The 22,662-nt window shown below is 45.7% G+C and overlaps 1 protein-coding gene across 1 annotated transcript in view; it reads right to left on the bottom strand.

Annotated features, from left to right (window-relative positions):
* Positions 1 to 13,245, bottom strand: part of LOC141239416 (cell surface glycoprotein CD200 receptor 5-like) — a 32,408-nt gene extending 19,163 nt beyond the window's left edge. The window contains exon 1 of the mRNA XM_073668535.1: positions 13,156 to 13,245. Coding sequence (XP_073524636.1) covers positions 13,156 to 13,225 — 70 coding nt within the window. The 5' untranslated portion in view covers positions 13,226 to 13,245. The remainder of the gene's footprint in view (positions 1 to 13,155) is intronic.
* Between the last annotated feature and the right edge of the window lie 9,417 nt (positions 13,246 to 22,662).

Consider the following 22,662-nt stretch of genomic DNA (forward strand, 5'->3'; position numbering starts at 1 on the left):
GCACAGTCAACACTTGCTGCCGTGTCATTGGGGTTCAGTAACGTCAGCTGTTCCCCTGCTGTGCGAACGGCAATTTCTCCTGCTCTGTCCACATTCTCACTACTACAGATTTTAGAGTTGCTCCAATTACACCTCTGGCTCCTCTGTTTTCAGTATTATCCCTGAGCTCCAACACCGCCAGTTGGCGCTCGGAAGTGCCGTCTGCACAGTCAACACTTGCTGCCGTGTCATTGGGGTTCAGTAACGTCAGCTGTTCCCCTGCTGTGCGGACGGCAATTTCTCCTGCTCTGTCCACATCCACTGTACTACTGATTTAAAACCTCCTCCAAATACACCTCTGGCTCCTCTGTTTTCAGTATTATCCCTGAGCTCCAACATCGCCAGTTGGCGCTCGGAAGTGCCGTCTGCACAGTCAACACTTGCTGCCATGTTATTGGGGTTCAGTAACGTCAGCTGTTCCCCTGCTGTGCGGACGGCAATTTCTCCTGCTCTGTCCACATCCACTGTACTACTGATTTAAAACCTCCTCCAAATACACCTCTGGCTCCTCTGTTTTCAGTATTATCCCTGAGCTCCAACACCGCCAGTTGGCGCTCGGAAGTGCCGTCTGCACAGTCAACACTTGCTGCCGTGTCATTGGGGTTCAGTAACGTCAGCTGCTCCCCTGCTGTGTAGACGGCAATTTCTCCTGCTCTGTCCACATCCTCACTACTACAGATTTTAGAGTTGCTCCAATTACACCTCTGGCTCCTCTGTTTTCAGTATTATCCCTGAGCTCCAACACCGCCAGTTGGCGCTCGGAAGTGCCGTCTGCACAGTCAACACTTGCTGCCGTGTCATTGGGGTTCAGTAACGTCAGCTGTTCCCCTGCTGTGCGGACGGCAATTTCTCCTGCTCTGTCCACATTCTCACTACTACAGATTTTAAGGTTGCTCCAATTACACCTCTGGCTCCTCTGTTTTCAGTATTATCCCTGAGCTCCAACACCGCCAGTTGGCGCTCGGAAGTGCCGTCTGCACAGTCAACACTTGCTGCCGTGTCATTGGGGTTCAGTAACGTCAGCTGTTCCCCTGCTGTGCGGACGGCAATTTCTCCTGCTCTGTCCACATCCACTGTACTACTGATTTAAAACCTCCTCCAAATACACCTCTGGCTCCTCTGTTTTCAGTATTATCCCTGAGCTCCAACATCGCCAGTTGGCGCTCGGAAGTGCCGTCTGCACAGTCAACACTTGCTGCCATGTTATTGGGGTTCAGTAACGTCAGCTGTTCCCCTGCTGTGCGGACGGCAATTTCTCCTGCTCTGTCCACATCCACTGTACTACTGATTTAAAACCTCCTCCAAATACACCTCTGGCTCCTCTGTTTTCAGTATTATCCCTGAGCTCCAACACCGCCAGTTGGCGCTCGGAAGTGCCGTCTGCACAGTCAACACTTGCTGCCGTGTCATTGGGGTTCAGTAACGTCAGCTGCTCCCCTGCTGTGTAGACGGCAATTTCTCCTGCTCTGTCCACATCCTCACTACTACAGATTTTAGAGTTGCTCCAATTACACCTCTGGCTCCTCTGTTTTCAGTATTATCCCTGAGCTCCAACACCGCCAGTTGGCGCTCGGAAGTGCCGTCTGCACAGTCAACACTTGCTGCCGTGTCATTGGGGTTCAGTAACGTCAGCTGTTCCCCTGCTGTGCGGACGGCAATTTCTCCTGCTCTGTCCACATTCTCACTACTACAGATTTTAAGGTTGCTCCAATTACACCTCTGGCTCCTCTGTTTTCAGTATTATCCCTGAGCTCCAACACCGCCAGTTGGCGCTCGGAAGTGCCGTCTGCACAGTCAACACTTGCTGCCGTGTTATTGGGGTTCAGTAACATCAGTTGTTCCCCTGCTGTGCGGACGGCACTTTCTCCTGCTCTGTCCACATCCACTGTACTACTGATTTAAAACCTCCTCCAAATACACCTCTGGCTCCTCTGTTTTCAGTATTATCCCTGAGCTCCAACACCGCCTGTTGGCGCTCGGAAGTGCCGTCTGCACAGTCAACACTTGCTGCCATGTTATTGGGGTTCAGTAACGTCAGCTGTTCCCCTGCTGTGCGGACGGCAATTTCTCCTGCTCTGTCCACATCCACTGTACTACTGATTTAAAACCTCCTCAAAATACACCTCTGGCTCCTCTGTTTTCAGTATTATCCCTGAGCTCCAACATCGCCAGTTGGCGCTCGGAAGTGCCGTCTGCACAGTCAACACTTGCTGCCATGTTATTGGGATTCAGTAACGTCAGCTGTTCCCCTGCTGTGCGGACGGCAATTTCTCCTGCTCTGTCCACATTCTCACTACTACAGATTTTAAAGTTGCTCCAATTACACCTCTGGCTCCTCTGTTTTCAGTATTATCCCTGAGCTCCAACACCGCCAGTTGGCGCTCGGAAGTGCCGTCTGCACAGTCAACACTTGCTGCCGTGTCATTGGGGTTCAGTAACGTCAGCTGTTCCCCTGCTGTGCGGACGGCAATTTCTCCTGCTCTGTCCACATTCTCACTACTACAGATTTTAAAGTTGCTCCAATTACACCTCTGGCTCCTCTGTTTTCAGTATTATCCCTGAGCTCCAACACCGCCAGTTGGCGCTCGGAAGTGCCGTCTGCACAGTCAACACTTGCTGCCGTGTCATTGGGGTTTAGTAACGTCAGCTGTTCCCCTGCTGTGCGGACGGCAATTTCTCCTGCTCTGTCAACATTCTCACTACTACAGATTTTAAAGTTGCTCCAATTACACCTCTGGCTCCTCTGTTTTCAGTATTATCCCTGAGCTCCAACACCGCCAGTTGGCGCTCGGAAGTGCCGTCTGCACAGTCAACACTTGCTGCCGTGTTATTGGTGTTCAGTAACATCAGCTGTTCCCCTGCTGTGCGGACGGCACTTTCTCCTGCTTTGTCCACATCCACTGTACTACTGATTTAAAACCTCCTCCAAATACACCTCTGGCTCCTCTGTTTTTAGTATTTACCCTGGGCTCCAATACCGCTAGTTGCTGCTCAGAAGTGCCGTCTGCACAGTCAACGCTTGCTCCAGTGTTATTGGGGTTCAGTAACGTCAGCTGTTCCCCTGCTGTGTGTCCGGCAAATTCTCCTGCTTTGTCCACATCCACTGTACTACTGATTTAAAACTTGCTCCAATTACACCTCTGGCTCCACTCTGTTTTTAGTATTTACCCTGGGTTCCAGCACCGCCAGCTGGTTCTCGGTAGTTCCATTTGCTCTTTTACCTTCTGCTACCCATCCGGGTTCCAGTACCGTCAGCTGGTTCTCGGCAGTGCCTTTGGATTAGGTGCCTCCTTCTCGGTATCCAAGTTCCACCAACATCTGCTGGTCCTTGGTAGTGCTTTCTGGCACAGGTACCTCCTGCTTAGTAACCGAGTTCCAGTACCGTCAGCTGGTCTTCGGCAGTTCCATTGGCTCTTGTACCTTCTACTACCCATCCGGGTTCCAGTACCGTCAGCTGGTTCTCGGCAGTGTCTTTGGCACGGGTACTCCCTCCTGCCCAGCCTGGTTCCAGCACGCCAGCTGTTTCCGGGTAGTGTCAACGTCACTTTGCCTCCAATGCGTTGTCCTGTCGTGTTGCGGTCGGGTTAGCCGACTCTATGGTGCCTGCAGTTTAGGTGACTCCTATGTGGGCTGCGGGATCATGCAATGAAGGCTGGTTCCATAGTGCCAATAGGACAAGCACCCCCTGTAGGACTGTGGGTTTTGGTAACTGCGGCCGGCTCGCGGCCTTAAACTTTTTTTTACAAGGGTACCTTCTGCTACCCATCCGGGTTCCAGTACCGTCAGCTGGTTCTCGGTGGTGCCTTTGGATTAGGTGCCTCCTTCTCGGTATCCAAGTTCCACCAACGTCTGCTGGTCCTTGGTAGTGCTTTCTGGCACAGGTACCTCCTGCTTAGTAACTGAGTTCCAGTACCGTCAGCTGGTCTTCGGCAGTTCCATTGGCTCTTGTACCTTCTACTACCCATCCGGGTTCCAGTACCGTCAGCTGGTTCTCGGCAGTGTCTTTGGCACGGGTACTCCCTCCTGCCCAGCCTGGTTCCAGCACGCCAGCTGTTTCCGGGTAGTGTCAACGTCACTTTGCCTCCAATGCGTTGTCCTGTCGTGTTGCGGTCGGGTTAGCCGACTCTATGGTGCCTGCAGTTTAGGTGACTCCTATGTGGGCTGCGGGATCTGGCAATGAAGGCTGGTTCCATAGTGCCAATAGGACAAGCACCCCCTGTAGGACTGTTGGTTTTGGTAACTGCGGCCGGCTCGCGGCCTTGAACTTTTTTTTACATGGGTACCTTCTGCTACTCATCCGGGTTCCAGTACCGTCAGCTGGTTCTCGGCAGTGCCTTTGGATTAGGTGCCTCCTTCTCGGTATCCAAGTTCCACCAACGTCTGCTGGTCCTTGGTAGTGCTTTCTGGCACAGGTACCTCCTGCTTAGTAACCGAGTTCCAGTACCGTCAGCTGGTCTTCGGCAGTTCCATTGGCTCTTGTACCTTCTGCTACCCATCCGGGTTCCAGTACCGTCAGCTGGTCCTCGGTAGTTCCATTTGCTCTTGTACCTTCTACTACCCATCCGGGTTCCAGTACCATCAGCTGGTTCTCGGCAGTGCCTTTGGATTAGGTGCCTCCTTCTCGGTATCCAAGTTCCACCAACGTCTGCTGGTCCTTGGTAGTGCTTTCTGGCACAGGTACCTCCTGCTTAGTAACCGAGTTCCAGTACCATCAGCTGGTCTTCGGCAGTTCCATTGGCTCTTGTACCTTCTACTACCCATCCGGGTTCCAGTACCGTCAGCTGGTTCTCGGCAGTGTCTTTGGCACGGGTACTCCCTCCTGCCCAGCCTGGTTCCAGCACGCCAGCTGTTTCCGAGTAGTGTCAACGTCACTTTGCCTCCAATGCGTTGTCCTGTCATGTTGCGGTCGGGTTAGCCGACTCTATGGTGCCTGCAGTTTAGGTGACTCCTATGTGGGCTGCGGGATCTGCCAATGAAGGCTGGTTCCATAGTGCCAATAGGACAAGCACCCCCTGTAGGACTGTGGGTTTTGGTAACTGCGGCCCGCTCGCGGCCTTGAACTTTTTTTTACATGGGTACCTTCTGCTACCCATCCGGGTTCCAGTACCGTCAGCTGGTTCTCAGCAGTGCCTTTGGATTAGGTGCCTCCTTCTCGGTATCCAAGTTCCACCAACGTCTGCTGGTCCTTGGTAGTGCTTTCTGGCACAGGTACCTCCTGCTTAGTAACCGAGTTCCAGTACCGTCAGCTGGTCTTCGGCAGTTCCATTGGCTCTTGTACCTTCTACTACCCATCCGGGTTCCAGTACCGTCAGCTGGTTCTCGGCAGTGTCTTTGGCACAGGTACTCCCTCCTGCCCAGCCTGGTTCCAGCACGCCAGCAGTTTCCGGGTAGTGTCAACGTCACTTTGCCTCCAATGCGTTGTCCTGTCGTGTTGCGGTCGGGTTAGCCGACTCTATGGTGCCTGCAGTTTAGGTGACTCCTATGTGGGCTGCGGGATCTGGCAATGAAGGCTGGTTCCATATTGCCAATAGGACAAGCACCCCCTGTAGGACTGTTAGTTTTGGTAACTGCGGCCGGCTCGCGGCCTTGAACTTTTTTTTACATGGGTACCTTCTGCTACTCATCCGGGTTCCAGTACCGTCAGCTGGTTCTCGGCAGTGCCTTTGGATTAGGTGCCTCCTTCTCGGTATCCAAGTTCCACCAACGTCTGCTGGTCCTTGGTAGTGCTTTCTGGCACAGGTACCTCCTGCTTAGTAACCGAGTTCCAGTACCGTCAGCTGGTCTTCGGCAGTTCCATTGGCTCTTGTACCTTCTGCTACCCATCCGGGTTCCAGTACCGTCAGCTGGTCCTCGGTAGTTCCATTTGCTCTTGTACCTTCTACTACCCATCCGGGTTCCAGTACCATCAGCTGGTTCTCGGCAGTGCCTTTGGATTAGGTGCCTCCTTCTCGGTATCCAAGTTCCACCAACGTCTGCTGGTCCTTGGTAGTGCTTTCTGGCACAGGTACCTCCTGCTTAGTAACCGAGTTCCAGTACCATCAGCTTGTTTTCGGCAGTTCCATTGGCTCTTGTACCTTCTACTACCCATCCGGGTTCCAGTACCGTCAGCTGGTTCTCGGCAGTGTCTTTGGCACGGGTACTCCCTCCTGCCCAGCCTGGTTCCAGCACGCCAGCTGTTTCCGAGTAGTGTCAACGTCACTTTGCCTCCAATGCGTTGTCCTGTCATGTTGCGGTCGGGTTAGCCGACTCTATGGTGCCTGCAGTTTAGGTGACTCCTATGTGGGCTGCGGGATCTGCCAATGAAGGCTGGTTCCATAGTGCCAATAGGACAAGCACCCCCTGTAGGACTGTGGGTTTTGGTAACTGCGGCCCGCTCGCGGCCTTGAACTTTTTTTTACATGGGTACCTTCTGCTACCCATCCGGGTTCCAGTACCGTCAGCTGGTTCTCGGCAGTGCCTTTGGATTAGGTGCCTCCTTCTCGGTATCCAAGTTCCACCAACGTCTGCTGGTCCTTGGTAGTGCTTTCTGGCACAGGTACCTCCTGCTTAGTAACCGAGTTCCAGTACCGTCAGCTGGTCTTCGGCAGTTCCATTGGCTCTTGTACCTTCTACTACCCATCCGGGTTCCAGTACCGTCAGCTGGTTCTCGGCAGTGTCTTTGGCACAGGTACTCCCTCCTGCCCAGCCTGGTTCCAGCACGCCAGCAGTTTCCGGGTAGTGTCAACGTCACTTTGCCTCCAATGCGTTGTCTTGTCGTGTTGCGGTCGGGTTAGCCGACTCTATGGTGCCTGCAGTTTAGGTGACTCCTATGTTGGCTGCGGGATCTGGCAATGAAGGCTGCTTCCATAGTGCCTATAGGACAAGCACCCCCTGTAGGACTGTGGGTTTTGGTAACTGCGGCCGGCTCGCGGCCTTGAACTTTTTTTTACATGGGTACCTTCTGCTACCCATCCGGGTTCCAGTACCGTCAGCTGGTTCTCGGCAGTGCCTTTGGATTAGGTGCCTCCTTCTCGGTATCCAAGTTCCACCAACGTCTGCTGGTCCTTGGTAGTGCTTTCTGGCACAGGTACCTCCTGCTTAGTAACCGAGTTCCAGTACCGTCAGCTGGTCTTTGGCAGTTCCATTGGCTCTTGTACCTTCTGCTACCCATCCGGGTTCCAGTACCGTCAGCTGGTCCTCGGTAGTTCCATTTGCTCTTGTACCTTCTACTACCCATCCGGGTTCCAGTACCATCAGCTGGTTCTCGGCAGTGCCTTTGGATTAGGTGCCTCCTTCTCGGTATCCAAGTTCCACCAACGTCTGCTGGTCCTTGGTAGTGCTTTCTGGCACAGGTACCTCCTGCTTAGTAACCGAGTTCCAGTACCGTCAGCTGGTCTTCGGCAGTTCCATTGGCTCTTGTACCTTCTGCTACCCATCCGGGTTCCAGTACCGTCAGATGGTCCTCGGTAGTTCCATTTGCTCTTGTACCTTCTACTACCCATCTGGGTTCCAGTACCGTCAGCTGGTTCTCGGCAGTGACTTTGGCACGGGTACTCCCTCCTGCCCAGCCTGGTTCCAGCACGCCAGCTGTTTCCGGGTAGTGTCAACGTCACTTTGCCTCCAATGCGTTGTCCTGTCGTGTTGCGGTCGGGTTAGCCGCCTCTATGGTGCCTGCAGTTTAGGTGGCTCCTATGTGGGCTGCGGGATCAGGCAATGAAGGCTGGTTCCATAGTGCCAATAGGACAAGCACCCCCTGTAGGACTGTGGGTTTTGGTAACTGCAGCCGGCTCGCGGCCTTGAACTTTTTTTTACATGGGTACCTTCTGCTACCCATCCGGGTTCCAGTACCGTCAGCTGGTCCTCGGTAGTTCCATTGGCTCTTGTACCTTCTGCTACCCATCCGGGTTCCAGTACCGTCAGCTGGTTCTCGGTAGTTCCTCAGCTTTCTTGTACCTTCTGCTACATTTCCAAGTTCAAGCTTTTTGAAATGGTTCTTGGTAATCACTCTGGATCTCCCTGACGAGGACCCTGAAGACGAGGACCCTGAAGACCAACCCTAAGAAGACGAGGACCCCGAAGACAACGACCCTGAAGATGAGGACCCTGAAGACCACCCCGAAGAAGACGAGGACCCTGAAGACCACCCCGAAGAAGACGAGGACCCTGAAGACCACCCCGAAGAAGACGAGGACCCCGAAGACGAGGACCCAGAAGACCAACCCGAAGAACACGAGGACCCCGAAGACGAGGACCCCCGAAGACGACGACCCTGAAGACCACCCCGAAGAAGACCAAGAAGATGACCCTGAAGAAGTTGACCAAGAGGACAAAGAAGAGAAGACAAGCACCAAGATACAGAAGAACAAGAGACAGAAAACCAAGAAGCAGAAATACAAGAAGCTGCAGAACAAAAAGCGGAAGAACATTAAGCATAAGACTAAAAATCAGAGCAAAAGATAATATCTAAATTATAAGCAGAAGATGACTAAGCAGTGTATGGGGGTGAGTCCGTTCCTCTTCGTGGTGCCCCTGGAAAAGACCTGCTGCTGCAGGCCAAACTGAACGCGGACAAATCCTGTTGTAAATCTTTTGTGACGGGCAGAACGAAAGGTGTAATGTCCAACCTTTTATAGATAACAACTACAGGAATGCCTGTCACAAATAAGAATATGATGAAGAAGATGAAGAAGATGAAGAAGTAGAATATGAAGAATGTAAAAAAAAAGAATAATATGAAGAAGGTGAAGAAGAAGAAGATGAAGAAGGTGAAGAAGAAGAGGATGAAAAAGATGCTGAGGATGATGAAGAAGAAAGTGTGGGAGAAGTAAAAAAGAAGGTGAAGAGCATGGAAGTAGTGAAACATAAATATCTGACAAAATATAAAAATACTTAACATAGTCAATATTTCCGTAACTCAGAACGTCTTAAAAAAAATATTAATTCCTGCTATTCCATTTGATTGGGCTAAACCTCTATGCCTTTATTGTCTCCCCTACCTCCCCCAATACATTCTACATTATTCTTAGTTGTTTTCCTTCATGTAGAATTAACCTACAAGGAAAGAAAGGGTTTATTTTCATTCCGATATTTCTCTCCCATTGACTTGCATTGGTTTCCGGTATCGGAATCGGCGATATCCGATACTTTTTCGGTATCGGTCCGATCCGATATTTCCCGATATCGGAAGGTATCGCTCAACACTATCAGTGATAAATGGTCACTTCTCATTCTTGGGCTGCAGGAGCTGAATGACATCTTTGTATTATCCTCCTCTATTTTATATGATATTACACAGGATGAATTATATAGACGAAGCTTCCATGTAACTGATAGTAATGTGTCTCCAGGATCAACCTCACACTGCAGAACAGCAGGATCACCTCTTCTCACCTTCACCATGGCTGGAAGTGAGAATAAATGTTGTTTAATTAAAGAGGTTTCCGGGTCCAGGCAGCAACTTTGGCAGTGACTGTATGATGCTGCATCCTAAGAGTGCCTAATATTAATACTGTTGGACCACAGCCCCACTATCAGTATTTGGTCAGTATTTTTTCTCAGGAGTGGGAGCCTAAACCAGGAGAGGAACAATCAGAGAAAAGGTATAATAGAAACAAGTCATTAATTCTGCATTTATCACCCACTCCTGGTATTGGCTCCCACTCCTGAGAAAAAATACTGACCGAACACTGACCAAATACTGATAGTGGGGCCGTGGCCTTAGGATTCAGCTTTGATTGCCAGTTCAGTCGATGGTCAAGTGGCTGCTCGCATGCTTTTTTCGGTTATGTGCAGCCTACGTTTTCTTCCTTACGCTCACACTAATGTATAACACAATCAACGAGGAGGAACATTAAATACTGGATCCAAAAATAATTAAAGGGCAAGTGTTAGAAAAGAGAAAAATAACTTTTATTGAACAAATGGTATAGTGGCACTACACACACACACGAGTACCTGCACTAAAATGCTACAAATCAAGAACAAAGTGTAGACAGGAGATAAAATTATAGGCCCACAAAGGAAATAATATACATACAGTGTGTATACAGTGGGTACGGGAAGTATTCAGACCCCTTAAAATTTTTCACTCTTTGTTTCATTGCAGCCATTTGGTAAATTCTAAAAAGTTCATGCTTTTTTCTCATTAACCCCTTCGCAACCTTGGGTTTTGTCGTTTTTGCTTTTTCGTTTTTTGCTCCCCTTGTTCCCAGAGCCATAGCGTCTTTATTTTTTGGGCAATATGGCTGTGTGAGGGCTTATTTTTTGCGGGACAAGTTGTACTTTTCAACGCCATTACTAGTTTTACCATATCGTGTACAGGAAAACAGGAAAAAAATTCCAAGTGCGGTGAAATTGCAAAAAAAGTGCAATACCACAGTTGTTTTTTATTTATTTTTTTACCACGTTCACTGAATGCTATAACTGACCTGCAATTCTTATTCTCCAGGTCATTACGAGTTCGTAGACACCAAACATGTGTAGGTTATTTTATATTTAAGTGGTGAAAAAAAATTGCAAAATTTGGTAAAAAAACCTAAAAAAAAATAGCGCCATTTTCCGAGACCTGTAGCGTCTCCATTTTTCGTGATCCGGGGCTGGGTGAGGGCTTATTTTTTGCGCGCCGGGCTGACGTTTTTATTGATAACATTTTGGGGTAGATCCGATGTTTTGATCGCCCGTTATTGTATTTTATTGCAATTTTGCGGCGACCAAAAAACGTAATTCTGGCGTTTAGAATTTTTTTCATGTTACGCCGTTTACCGATTGGATTAATTCTTTTTTTATATTGATAGATGGGGCGATTCTGAACGCGGCGATACCAAATATGTGTATGTGGGGTTTTTTTTATATATATATATTTTATTTTGAATGGGGCGAAAGGGGGGTGATTTAAACTTTTATATATATATATATATTTTAATATTTTTAAAAACATTTTTTTTTCACTTACTGCATGCTTCAATAGTCTCCATAGGAGACTAGAAGCAGCAGTTGTCTGATCGTCTCTGCTACATACAGGGGATCAGCAGATCCCCTGCATATAGCAGAAATGGTCCTGTGCTATGAGCGCCGACCACTAGGTGGCGCTCATAGCGACGAGATCATGACAACCGCAGGCGTCTGCTGCAGACCCTGGGTTGTCATGCCCACCCATCGGTGACCCGTGATCACGTGACGGGGTCGCCGATGGGCGGGGCTTATGACGCGCAACCCGGAAGCGCGCGTTAAATGCCGCTGTCGGAGATTGACAGCGGCATTTAACATGTTAACAGCCGCGGGTGGATCGCGATTCCACCCCCGGCTGTTGCGGGCACATGTCAGCTGTAAGAATCAGCTGACATGTGCTCGGTTCACTGAGGGCTCAGCGCAGCAGCCCTCACTAAACCGGGGGTACGAAATGTGCGTACTAAGACGTCATGGGTTGGAAAGGGGTTAAAGTGCACTCTGCACCCCATCTTGACTGAAAAAAACAGAAATGTAGAAATTTTTGCAAATTTATTAAAAAAGAAAAGCTTAAATATCACATGGTCATAAGTATTCAGACCCTTTGCTCAGACACTCCTATTTAAGTCACATGCTGTCCATTTCCTTGTGATCCTCCTTCAGATGGTTCTACGCCTTCATTGGACTCCAGCTGTGTTTAATTAAACTGATAGGACTTGATTTGGAAAGGCACACACCTGTCTATATAAGACCTCACAGCTCACAGTGCATGTCAGACAAAGTGAGAATCATGAGCTCAAAGGAACTGCCCAAGGAGCTCAGAGACAGAATTGTGGCAAGGCACAGATCTGGCCAAGATTACAAAAGAATCTCTGCATTACTCAAGGTCCCTAAGAGCACAGTGGCCCCCATAATCCTTAAATGGAAGTTTGGGACCACCAGAAGTCTTCCTAGACCTGGCCGTCCAGCCAAACTGGGCAATCGTGGGAGAAGAGCCATCTGGAGCACGTCTGCTCTACTGTGCAGCTCGGCGCCAAATCTCTAGCTGCAGCGTCTCCTCCGGTGCACATCCACACCCTGCGCTCTCTTTGCGCCAAAAGCCCCCTGCAATCTGGCCCACAGGGCCTTTATACCCAGGAAACTCTCTGGGTCACATGATCAGGTCCAGCCACAAAGTATCTCCCCCTGCCTATCTGCAAGCAACATTTAGTTCCTGCTAGCACAATTCTTTGTTTACTTTCATTTTCAGTTTGTTCCAGCAGAGCGTGGTGTTTGCTTTCAGTTACTTAGTCTCTCTTGTCCATCTCTCTACACACACAAGGATGAGTTTATTATCGGGGCTATACTGTGCATAGGAAGTGACTGACATACCAAAGCTATCAGGATCATGAAGTAAACTTTGCCATCTTTGTTGCTGCCTATGCAGAGCGCAGCAGCAATGAAAAACGCATCTTGACTGCTGCACTTTGTATAGGCAGTGGCTGAGATGTCAGAAGTTGAGCAAGACAGCATTATATCATGGGCATGTGCTGCACTCTGCTCTCTCGCAGCTCCTCGCCTCTCCTTTTATAATTTACTGAAAGGAGAAACAAAGACCTGCTGGGAGAACTGTCCCAAATTCCCAAATGTAAAACAAATCACTGTAAATTAAAAGATACACTAACATTATAATAAATGTTATGCTTTTACATATTTTTTAAGTAGAGTTAGGGCTAGCTGTAGAGCTAGGGATATGTTTGGACTTATGGCAAAAAAGAAAAAAATAGTTGTATAAAAACTAAAACTAAGAAATTGAAAAGTAAAATAAAATAGATTAATGTGTAACTTTTCTATTTAACATTTATGTCAAATTTCAGTAGAAATTTAAAAAAAAAACTAGAGGGATAAATGTTAAACTACAATGACGTCAGTATTTCTTAAAATTCAGTAAAGGTTCTTGTGAGATAAGGGCTTCAATACTGGACTGGTGGAAGGAACTCAGCGAAGGCTAACAATCAATGAGTTATTTGCTTAACCCCAGGTACTGGAAGCCCACAAGATTAAATATAGTTTTCTTTTGTCCAAGATGAAACAGTATAAAATACAGTAAAAGTCTAAAATTAGGATTCTTAAGGTAAAATTTTGGCAACACCACATTATCCGAAATAATGTCACAACTTTTAATCTCCTCCCATGCATATAGAAAACACTCACGTGAGGAGAAAACTCCCAGACAACAAAGAACCAGAGCCAGCCGAAAAGTTACAGAACGCAGAGGCTCCATTTCTTAATTCTGCAATGAAAAGAAAAAGGAAACCGATATATAGAGTCATGTATGTAGCTCAACTTCCTGTCCAGCAAACTTTCCATATGTCAAAGTCTCATTATGGTTTTACAATACGGTATGGCTGCACACAGAGCATCAAAAATCCGGCTCTCAGTTCCTTAGTCACATTTTAAAGCTCACTGACAAAAATCAATTCTGAAAACTTTTTGACATTTTTGTGAAGGTACAATAGCTGTAGTAAATTGTTGATATGTGTCACAGTAGGACAACTGACAGCATAAACAGGGTTGCCAACTTGACTTTTTATTTTTGCTGGACGGTTTATCAAAAAATCACAGACAGACAATATTTTTTCCGGATACATTGAAAAACTATAATAAATCATGCTTATTACAAGAGATCCATGTCTACAAGTCCAGAATTTTGATATGAGATATGAGCTGCATTCACTGTAAACTGTAAAATGATGATAATTAAAGTCAAAACAATCTGTATCAGTTTCTTCAGTTTCAGATAGGGAAAATATGTATTCTTGTACTGGGTTAGCCAGTAGATAGAAAAATATTTAGATTTGAGAGTCCTCAGTGGTTGATACCTTTTAATGGCTAACTGAAAAGATGGTAACAAATTGCAAGCTTTCGAGATTACACAGGTCTCTTCATCAGGCATAGTATACCACAAAATCTGAAGAGTCACATATTTATACACAATAAGACACAAAAATAATGCAATAGGTAAGACAGGTGATGAAAAGCAGAATTATTATGGAAGAGATAAACAGTTCAGGCTATAAATATTTTAGCAGTTAATAGATAAGGAGTGTGAAGGTTTTATTGTCCTGTGACTAGTTCCAGTGTTATGATGGCCTCACAAGTCTGAGGGGCACATTCCTCAGTTGATGTAGAATGACATAAATCCATGCGACACATTCATTCCTGCTCTGAAAGTGTCAAAGATCATCATCAGTTTATATTCTGAGATTCTTCTTTCTCTTTGAGATTTGAAGTTACCTTTTAATACCAGTAATTTCATGTCTTTTATGCTGTGATCAGGGGAACAAAGATGCTTGGCTACAGGTAGATCTATTGGTTTTTCTTTTATTGTGTGGCGATGATGATTCATTCTTGTCCTAAGTTTTTGCCCTGTCTCCCCTACATAAAGACCCCCAGCTGGACATTTGGTACATATAATTAAGTACACTACATTAGATGTGATACAGTTGAAAGTACCTGGGATCTTATAGTCCTGATGTGAGTTGGGAATCTTTATCTTGTCTGTGGTCGTTATAAACGGACAGGTTTTACATTTTTTCTGGTTGCAAGGAAAGGTACCTGTACCTGGTGGAGATGACAGGGAGCTTCTGACAATGATGCTTCTTAGATTTGGGGGCTGCCTGAAACACAGAAGTGGGGGGTCTGGAAATCTGGATTGTTATCGGGCATCTTTTTGTAGTAAGGGTTGTAGTTTCCGTGCAGCTCTTCTTAGCGCCTCCAGATTTGGATTGTAGGTGACTACTAGAGGCACCCAGTTGTTTTCTTGTTTGGGTTTGTAATGTAGGAGATGATTCCTTGATATTCTGGTGGCTCTTGTAATCTGGTTCTCAATTGTTCTTGGATGGTAGCCCTGATTCAAAAAGGTCTTTCTGAGGCCATCAAAGTGTTTGTCTCTATCCATAGGGTTGGAACATATCAGATTTATCTTTTGGCTTGGCTGTGGTCAAACTTACAGAATTCATCCTCACCCACAATTACTTTGAAATTGATAACAACATATATCTACAGGAGACTGGTACAGCGATGGGAAGTAAAATGGCTCCACAGTACGCAAATCTTTTCATGGCCAAGCTTGAAAGTGACTTTTTGTCCTCATGTCCCATCAGGCCTCTGGCCTACTATCGTATCATTGACGATATTTTAATCATCTGGACGGGGTCTGAGCAACAGCTGAAGACGTTCCATGAACACTTTAATCGATTTCATCCCTCCATCAACCTAACACTCAACTACTCCTGTACTGAAGTTAACTTTTTGGACACCATCATCAAGCTACAGAACAATGAAATAGAGACATCCTTGTACCGGAAACCAATTGACCGTCCTACATACCTTAAATGGGACAGTTTCCATCCAAAACACATAAAAAACTCTATTGTTTACAGCCAAGCCATCAGATACAATCGGATATGTTCCAACCCTATGGATAGAGACAAACACCTTGATAGCCTCAGAAAGACCTTTTTGAATCAGGGCTACCATCCAAGAACAATTGAGAACCAGATTACAAGAGCCACCAGAATATCAAGGAATCATCTGCATTACAAAACCAAACAAGAATGCAACCGGGTGCCTCTAGTAGTCACCTACAATCTAAATCTGGAAGCGCTAAGGAGAGCTGCACAGAAACTACAACCCTTACTACAAAAAGATGCCCGATTACAATCCATATTTCCAGACCCCCCACTTCTGTGTTTCAGGCAGCCCCTAAACCTAAGAAGCATCATTGTCAGAAGCTCCCTGTCATCTCCACCAGGTACAGGTACCTTTCCTTGCAACCAGAAAAAAATGTAAAACCTGTCCATGTATAACGACCACAGACAAGATAAAGATCCCCAATTCACATCAGGACTACAAGATCCCAGGTATGTTCAGCTGTATCACATCTCATGTAGTGTATATGTACTAAATGTCCAGCTGGGGGTCTTTATGTAGGGAAGACGGGGCAAAAACTTAGGACAAGGATGAATCATCATCGCCACACAATAAAAGAAAAAAGAATAGATCTACCTGTAGACAAGCATTTTTGTTCCCGTGATCACAGCATAAAAGACATGAAATTACTGGTATTAAAAGCTAATTTCAAATCTCAAAGAGAAAGAGAAATCTCAGAATATAAACTGATGATGACCTTTGACACTTTCAGAGCAGGAATGAATGTGTCGCATGGATTTATGTCATTCTACATCAACTAAGGAATGTGCCCCTCAGACTTGTGAGGCCATCATAACACTGGACCTAGTCACAGGACAATAAAACCTTCACACTCCTTATCTATTAACTGCTAAAATATTTATAGCCAGAACTGTTGATCTCTTCCATAATAACTCTGCTTTCCATCACCTGTCTTATCTATTACATTATTTTTGTGTCTTATTGTGTATAAATATGTGACTCTTCAGATTTTGTGTTATACTATGCCTGATGAAGAGACCTGAGTAGTCTCGAAAGCTTGCAATTTGTTACCATCTTTTCAGTTAGCCATTAAAAGGTATCAACCACTGAGGACTCTCAAATCTAAATATTTTTCAGTTTCAGAAAAATCACAGATGCCTTAACAGGACAAAAAAGTGACTTATTTTGACCAACTGTTCTCGAATTTTTGGACAGTTTGCAACCATGATTCCTTCTTCTTTTTTGATGAGTCCAGCCAAATTGCTGGAAGAATCATCAACAATCTCAAATAAGCAGACGATACAGCATTGATAGCAACAAGCGTGGAATGAAAAACTTATCATGGAGTGTCAAGATGGAAATCTCAAATATGGGAATGCTACTCAATACAAAGATGACAAATATATTGACTACTACCAGGTACGACCCGGGCACATTTGAGATTGATGGTAATGAACTGGAAGTTGTAAAAGACTTCAACCTACTTGGATAAATGATCACTCGATACAGCGATGACACCAGAAGTCAACAGGAGAATATCTATGGGCAAATCAACAATGAAATCATTGGACAAAGTCTTCAAATCGAGGAACATTTCACTGGCGATGAAGACATGGCTCGTACATAGTCTTGTCTTTTCTGTAGTAACATATGGATGCGAAACTTGGATGATAAAGAAATAAGACAGAAAAAGAATTGATGCCTTTGAAATTTGGTGCTGGAGAAGGATGTTATTGACTCGCCCCCAGAGCCGTGGGGTACTCGACAGCCGGGCCTATGGATGCCGGTGGGGGATATCACGGTGGCTGGCCCGGTCCGTGGCCCAGGGCGGTCACCAAAAAGGGGAATTTTGTTTATATGGGGTTTTTGGGATAGTGTTCGTGACGCCACCTGTGGAATGCGGCTAAAGGGAGCCGCCGCTGCGGAGCAGTCCTCTGGAGCTGGTGTTACGGCAGCTGGGATGGTGTGGCTCTCCACAGGTAGAGCTAGCTCCAGGGCAGCATAGGATGTGTAAGTTGCGCTGGGCGTTGTAGTGCAGGGAGGGAAGGATGGCGCAGATGAAAGAATGGACGGAGGCAGTACGGTGCAGTCATCCGAGTTTTTACTCACAGTTCTTATAACAGTTCCACTGGTGCACTGTACAGGTGTCAGCCTCCCACGTCGCGCTGCGTTCACCAGGCAGGGGTTCAGCTCTTCCTCAGGCAGATTAGGAGCACCTGACAGAACCCCACTTTCTTGTGTTCCTAGCTAGACCGTCTTCACGCTGGGTCTTTCTCCCTCCTGCCCTGCGCTTCCCCACTCTCAATCCCGCTCGGGTGCTCTGAAGTGCTTCCTGTCTTGTCGGAGTTCCCAGACCTGCTGGACCCTCACGGAGATTAGAATGAGGCTTCGGCAACTGACTATATAAGTCAGAAGCCTCCGGTTTTCCCAGCCGAGACTTGGAGTAACACGGCTGGCCCAGGGGCCGGTCCCCTTTTTGCGGCCTACGATCCCTCTGTCTTCTGACAGATTCAGGGCATACGGGTGCCATCTCGCACTCACCGTACTCCCTGGGATCCCTTCTGTAGATTGGAGCCTACTCCTCTGCTCCCCTCCTGGGCCTCTAGGAGTGGGCCCTGCTTGTGGAGCAGAGCTCCTAAAGAGACTCTGCTCCCAGACTGTTCTCCACTTACTAGCCTGCCACCCTAAGATGGCTTCCCTTTTTATATCTCACTCTATAGTGCTCCCCTAAACTCCTTCCTCCACCCACACCCACTACTGGTTCTCCCTACCTATGAGTTCCCCCCACTCCAGCCAGGGACAGGGCTCAGCAGGAAAACACATTGCATCTTGCCCCTCCAGCCGACCTGGAGCAGTGTAGTGTTGGATGCAGGTGTTGGGGTTCCGGGCAGCACTCCCTCCTTACCTGAGAGAAGGAGACACCACACCTCTGGGTGAGGTGCAGTACCTCTGAACCCTCAGGGGCGCCACATTATCAATACCATGGATGACAAGAAGAACAAGCAAATCAGTTTTGGAACAAATCAAGCCAGACATGTCACTTGAAGCAAAGATTACCAAGCTACGACTTGCCTACTTTGGATATATTATAGGAAGACAGCAATCACTGGAGAAGGACATCATAATGGGAAGCATAGTAGAAACAAGGCGAAGAGGAAGATGAGAAACGCAATGGCTTGATACAATCAAAATAAAAGAGAGCAAAGAAAACTCTGGTGGACCTATCTAGGCTTGCACGAGATCGATCTTCCTACAGATCGTTTCATCAAGTCACCATGGCTCAAGATCAAGCCGAAGATTGCTAAATAATAATAATAATGGCAACCCTAAGCGTAAGTCCTAATGATCAGTATCTGTAACAGTTAGATGAAAGGGCTTAAAGGGGATCAAGGACAGGATTTCATTATGTATTTTTTTTTTTATTATTGTTGAGAATCAATATAACTTGATTCCAAGAAAGGGTCATAATTTGCTGTTTTGCACAATTTAAAGACTATAGAAGAGCTGAAGATGGCTCAGTTGTATGCAACAAGATTATGACACTGTATGAGTGATCTTTCTTATAACAAAAATTAGAAAAGGTTGAACATAAGTCTTCATAGAATCATAAAATGTTAGCGTTGTAAGGGGCCTCCAGAGTCATTGTGTCCAGCCCCCTGCTCAATGCAGGAGTCACTAAACCATCTCAGACAGATGTCTGTCCAGCCTCTGTTTGAAGACGTCCATTGAAGGGGAACTCACCACCTCTCGTGGCCGCCTGTTCCTCTCATTGATCACCCTAACTGTCAAAAAGTTTTTTCTAATATCTAATCTGTATCTTCTCCCTTTCAGTTTCATCCCATTGCTTCTCATGTTTCCATGTGTAAATGAGAATAAAGCTGAACCTTCTACACTGTGATATCTCTTCAGATATTTGTAGACAGCTATTAAGTCTCCTCTTAGCTTTCTTTTTTGCAAGCTACACATTCCCAGATCCTTTAACCGTTCATCGTAGGACATGGTTTGCAGTCTGCTCACCGTCCTTTACAAAAAAACACAAATATATGCCTCACCATGCATTTAATCCATCCTGCTGCTCATATCTTCTGGGCTCAGACCCACAATGCCGTGACTCTCGGCCAGTATACATAAAGAAAAAGTGGGAAAAGTCTTCAGTAAAAATTAATTCTCACTTTATTTGTGCAAAATATTAAAATATATAAAGGTCCATAATAGCGGAGATGCAATCTCGACGCGTTTCTGGCAGTGACTGACTAAGGGCGTCGAGATTGCAGCTCCGCTATTATGGACCTTTATATATTTTAATATTTTGCACAAATAAAGTGAGAATTAATTTTTACTGAAGACTTTTCCCACTTTTTCTTTATGCTCACAGTCCTGGTCGCTCTTCTCTGAACTTGCTCCAGTTTTTCGATGTCTTTTTTAAAATGTGGTGTCCAGAACTGGACTCAGTATTCCAGATGAGGTCTGATAAAGGAGGATAAGAGGGGGATAATTACTTCACGTGATCTAGACTCTATTCTTCTGTTAATACATACCAGAACTGTGTTTTGCCTTCTTTTGCTGCTGCGTCACACTGTTGAATCATGTGCAGTCTGTGATCTATTAGTATATACCAAAGTCTTTTTCACACGTGCTGTTGCTTAGTTCTATGCCTCCCATTCTGTAGATGTAATTTTCGTTTTTCTTGCCCAGATGTAGAATCTTGCATTTCTCCCTGTTAAATACCGGTCTATTAATTGCTGCTCATTGTTCCAGCTTATCTAAATCCTTCTAAATAATTTCTCTGTTTTCTCTAGTGTTAGCTATTCCTCCTAGCTTTGCAATGTCTTGAAGGGTTAAATGTCTGAGTATTGGGACCCCACCAATTGAAGAGAGGAGATCGTAAGTTTGAATGGGGTGGTGGTCCCTGATGTTCTTTTCAATGTCTATCGGGCTGATGGAAACAGGCAATGGATATACTTGGCTGACTTTTCCCTCCTTAGTCTTTTGACAGCATTATGCATGCTCGGGAACAAATGCTTCTTAGGGAAGGTGCAGACAACCGTATCTTAGGTCCAAGTGTTATCCAGATCGCACTCAGACCAATGTTATTCTGTGGGGCCATGTACTTGTCCCCGATTTTTCCCTCAGACAAAACCTGTCTGAGTTAAAAGTCACTGCATGACCGAGTTTGATCCAATATTGGATTGCATTTGGCAAGTCAATGAATCTGTGTAAACCATCAATCTGCACTTGGATGACATCTGAGTGCCATCTGATTTTCATGGATTAACAGAATGGAGAAGAGGGAGACATATTTTTCTGCATTTTTTTCGCCTCCAAGAGAATCGGAGCACACTGTGACCACACTCTGATCAGCGTGTGATTAACATAATTCATTCAATTCCCTCAGACAACAGAATTCACGGTTGTCTGTGCCTGCCCTAACAGTGATTTGTATGGGTATCTGGCACTGCTAAAGTAGAACATTTTAAATTCTATAATTTTTGGGCACGATCTCTTTGAAGTCCATTTTTTTTGCCTAGTGGTAATCCTTAAAGTTTATTGCTCCAAATTCTTCAAAATGGTGCACCAGTTTCATGAATGTTGTGCAAAGACAAAAAATCAGTTGTATATGAAATCGTTCCAAGGAAGTGCTGGAGGACATTTCTGCAAATATGTTTGCTACTTTTTAAAAAGTCCCAATTGATGAATTGGGCCAAAAAAAAATGAATATCTAAAACCTTGCCCACAATTGCTACAAATATTAATGGAAAAACAGGCAAACATGTAAAAAAATCGACTTTAGAAAAGGTGCATGTGACGCAGAGTCATAACTGACAAATCAAGCCGTGAGATCAGTTAGTCAAGAGGTCCAGGGTCAGATACCAAGAGAGCTCGTCATAAACAGAGGGGTAAGATAAAGACATTGTCAGGTCACAGTCTGAGGTCAGAATTCCAGGAAGGTAATGGATCAAGACAAAGGGGCTAGGCAAACGGATGGTCAGGCAGCAAAAGATCGGAAACAGAGCAATGGAAAACAAGACACACACGCCACTGAGCTAAAGCTATGACTGCCAATAATTAGACATTGACAGTTAGCTAAATAGCCAAGTAATCACACAAAATGAGAGATACCTGGAAGATACACAGTACGCCCCTACCCTGATTGGTGAATGGACGGTCACTCATAATACTGGCAGCTGAGCTGTCACTCACTGTGTCCAGGACACAGTGAGTGGTGGAATTGTGACATTACAAATTAAAAACAGATGAAAAACATCAAAATATTGCAAAAAAGACAAAAAAAATTGTCATAATGAACTGGACCCTTCATGTTCAAAAGCTACGGAAGAGATGTTTTTATAAAATCCTTCAGGACTCATTCAGACGTCCGTGTGCCATCTGCATGCTGTTTGTGTTTAACATTGCAAAAAATAGGAGACGCTTTGTCATTATTTATCCATACGTGAAAAACACTGACTACGCACTGACCAAACACTGATGACATATGGATCCAAAACACTAATGACACCGGTACAATTTTTTTGTGAATGAGAAAAATACTGACCTCTGAATGAGGCCTTATGATGTATCCTAGTTTGGTCCAGAAGGACCCAAGTCTTCATCCCCTAATGATTTCTTCGTAGGTCTATTTGGGGGTAGAAGAAGGAGCTCCTCACTCACCACTGACCATTGCAATATCTAGGAATGGTCCAGATAAGGCCTCATTCAGACATCTGTCTTGCAAGTACGTGTTGTATCCATTTTTTTTTTCATGGCTAGACCGCGTATCCATTATATTATATATTTTATCCATCCATTATTTTATGTATTTTTTTTCCTTTAAGTTGTTTAAGTTGGGTCTAGTTTAACTATGCTCTATCAGGCCAGTCCTGCCCCTTAAAAGGCCACTCACATTTTTATCACAAAATGTCACTTGCGTTTTACCCTGTAATGGGCATCTCTGTGAGTGATATTCTAGGAAGATGGCATAAACACAATTTTCCATTACCAGAGAGCACCGGGCGAGCAATTTTCTGAACCTGTAGATGATAAGTTTTTATTAGGAGGTGGTTCTGAGACTCAATGGAATGAGAGAGCGTTCCATAGTAAGAAAGTCCCGGATACAGTCGTGTGAAAAGTAAGAACACCCATTTTTTTGTTAACACATGGGTATTAGATTTTCATTCACCTAGTGCATAAAGATGAAGGCAACGAACGTGCTGTAAAACAAAACATAAATTCACTCATGAAATGATATAAAGGTATAAATATGACACT

The sequence above is a fragment of the Phyllobates terribilis genome, unplaced genomic scaffold, assembly GCF_046119375.1.
Source record: "Phyllobates terribilis strain yellow unplaced genomic scaffold, ASM4611937v1 Scaffold_2__4_contigs__length_985480577, whole genome shotgun sequence".
NCBI lineage: Eukaryota > Metazoa > Chordata > Amphibia > Anura > Dendrobatidae > Phyllobates > Phyllobates terribilis.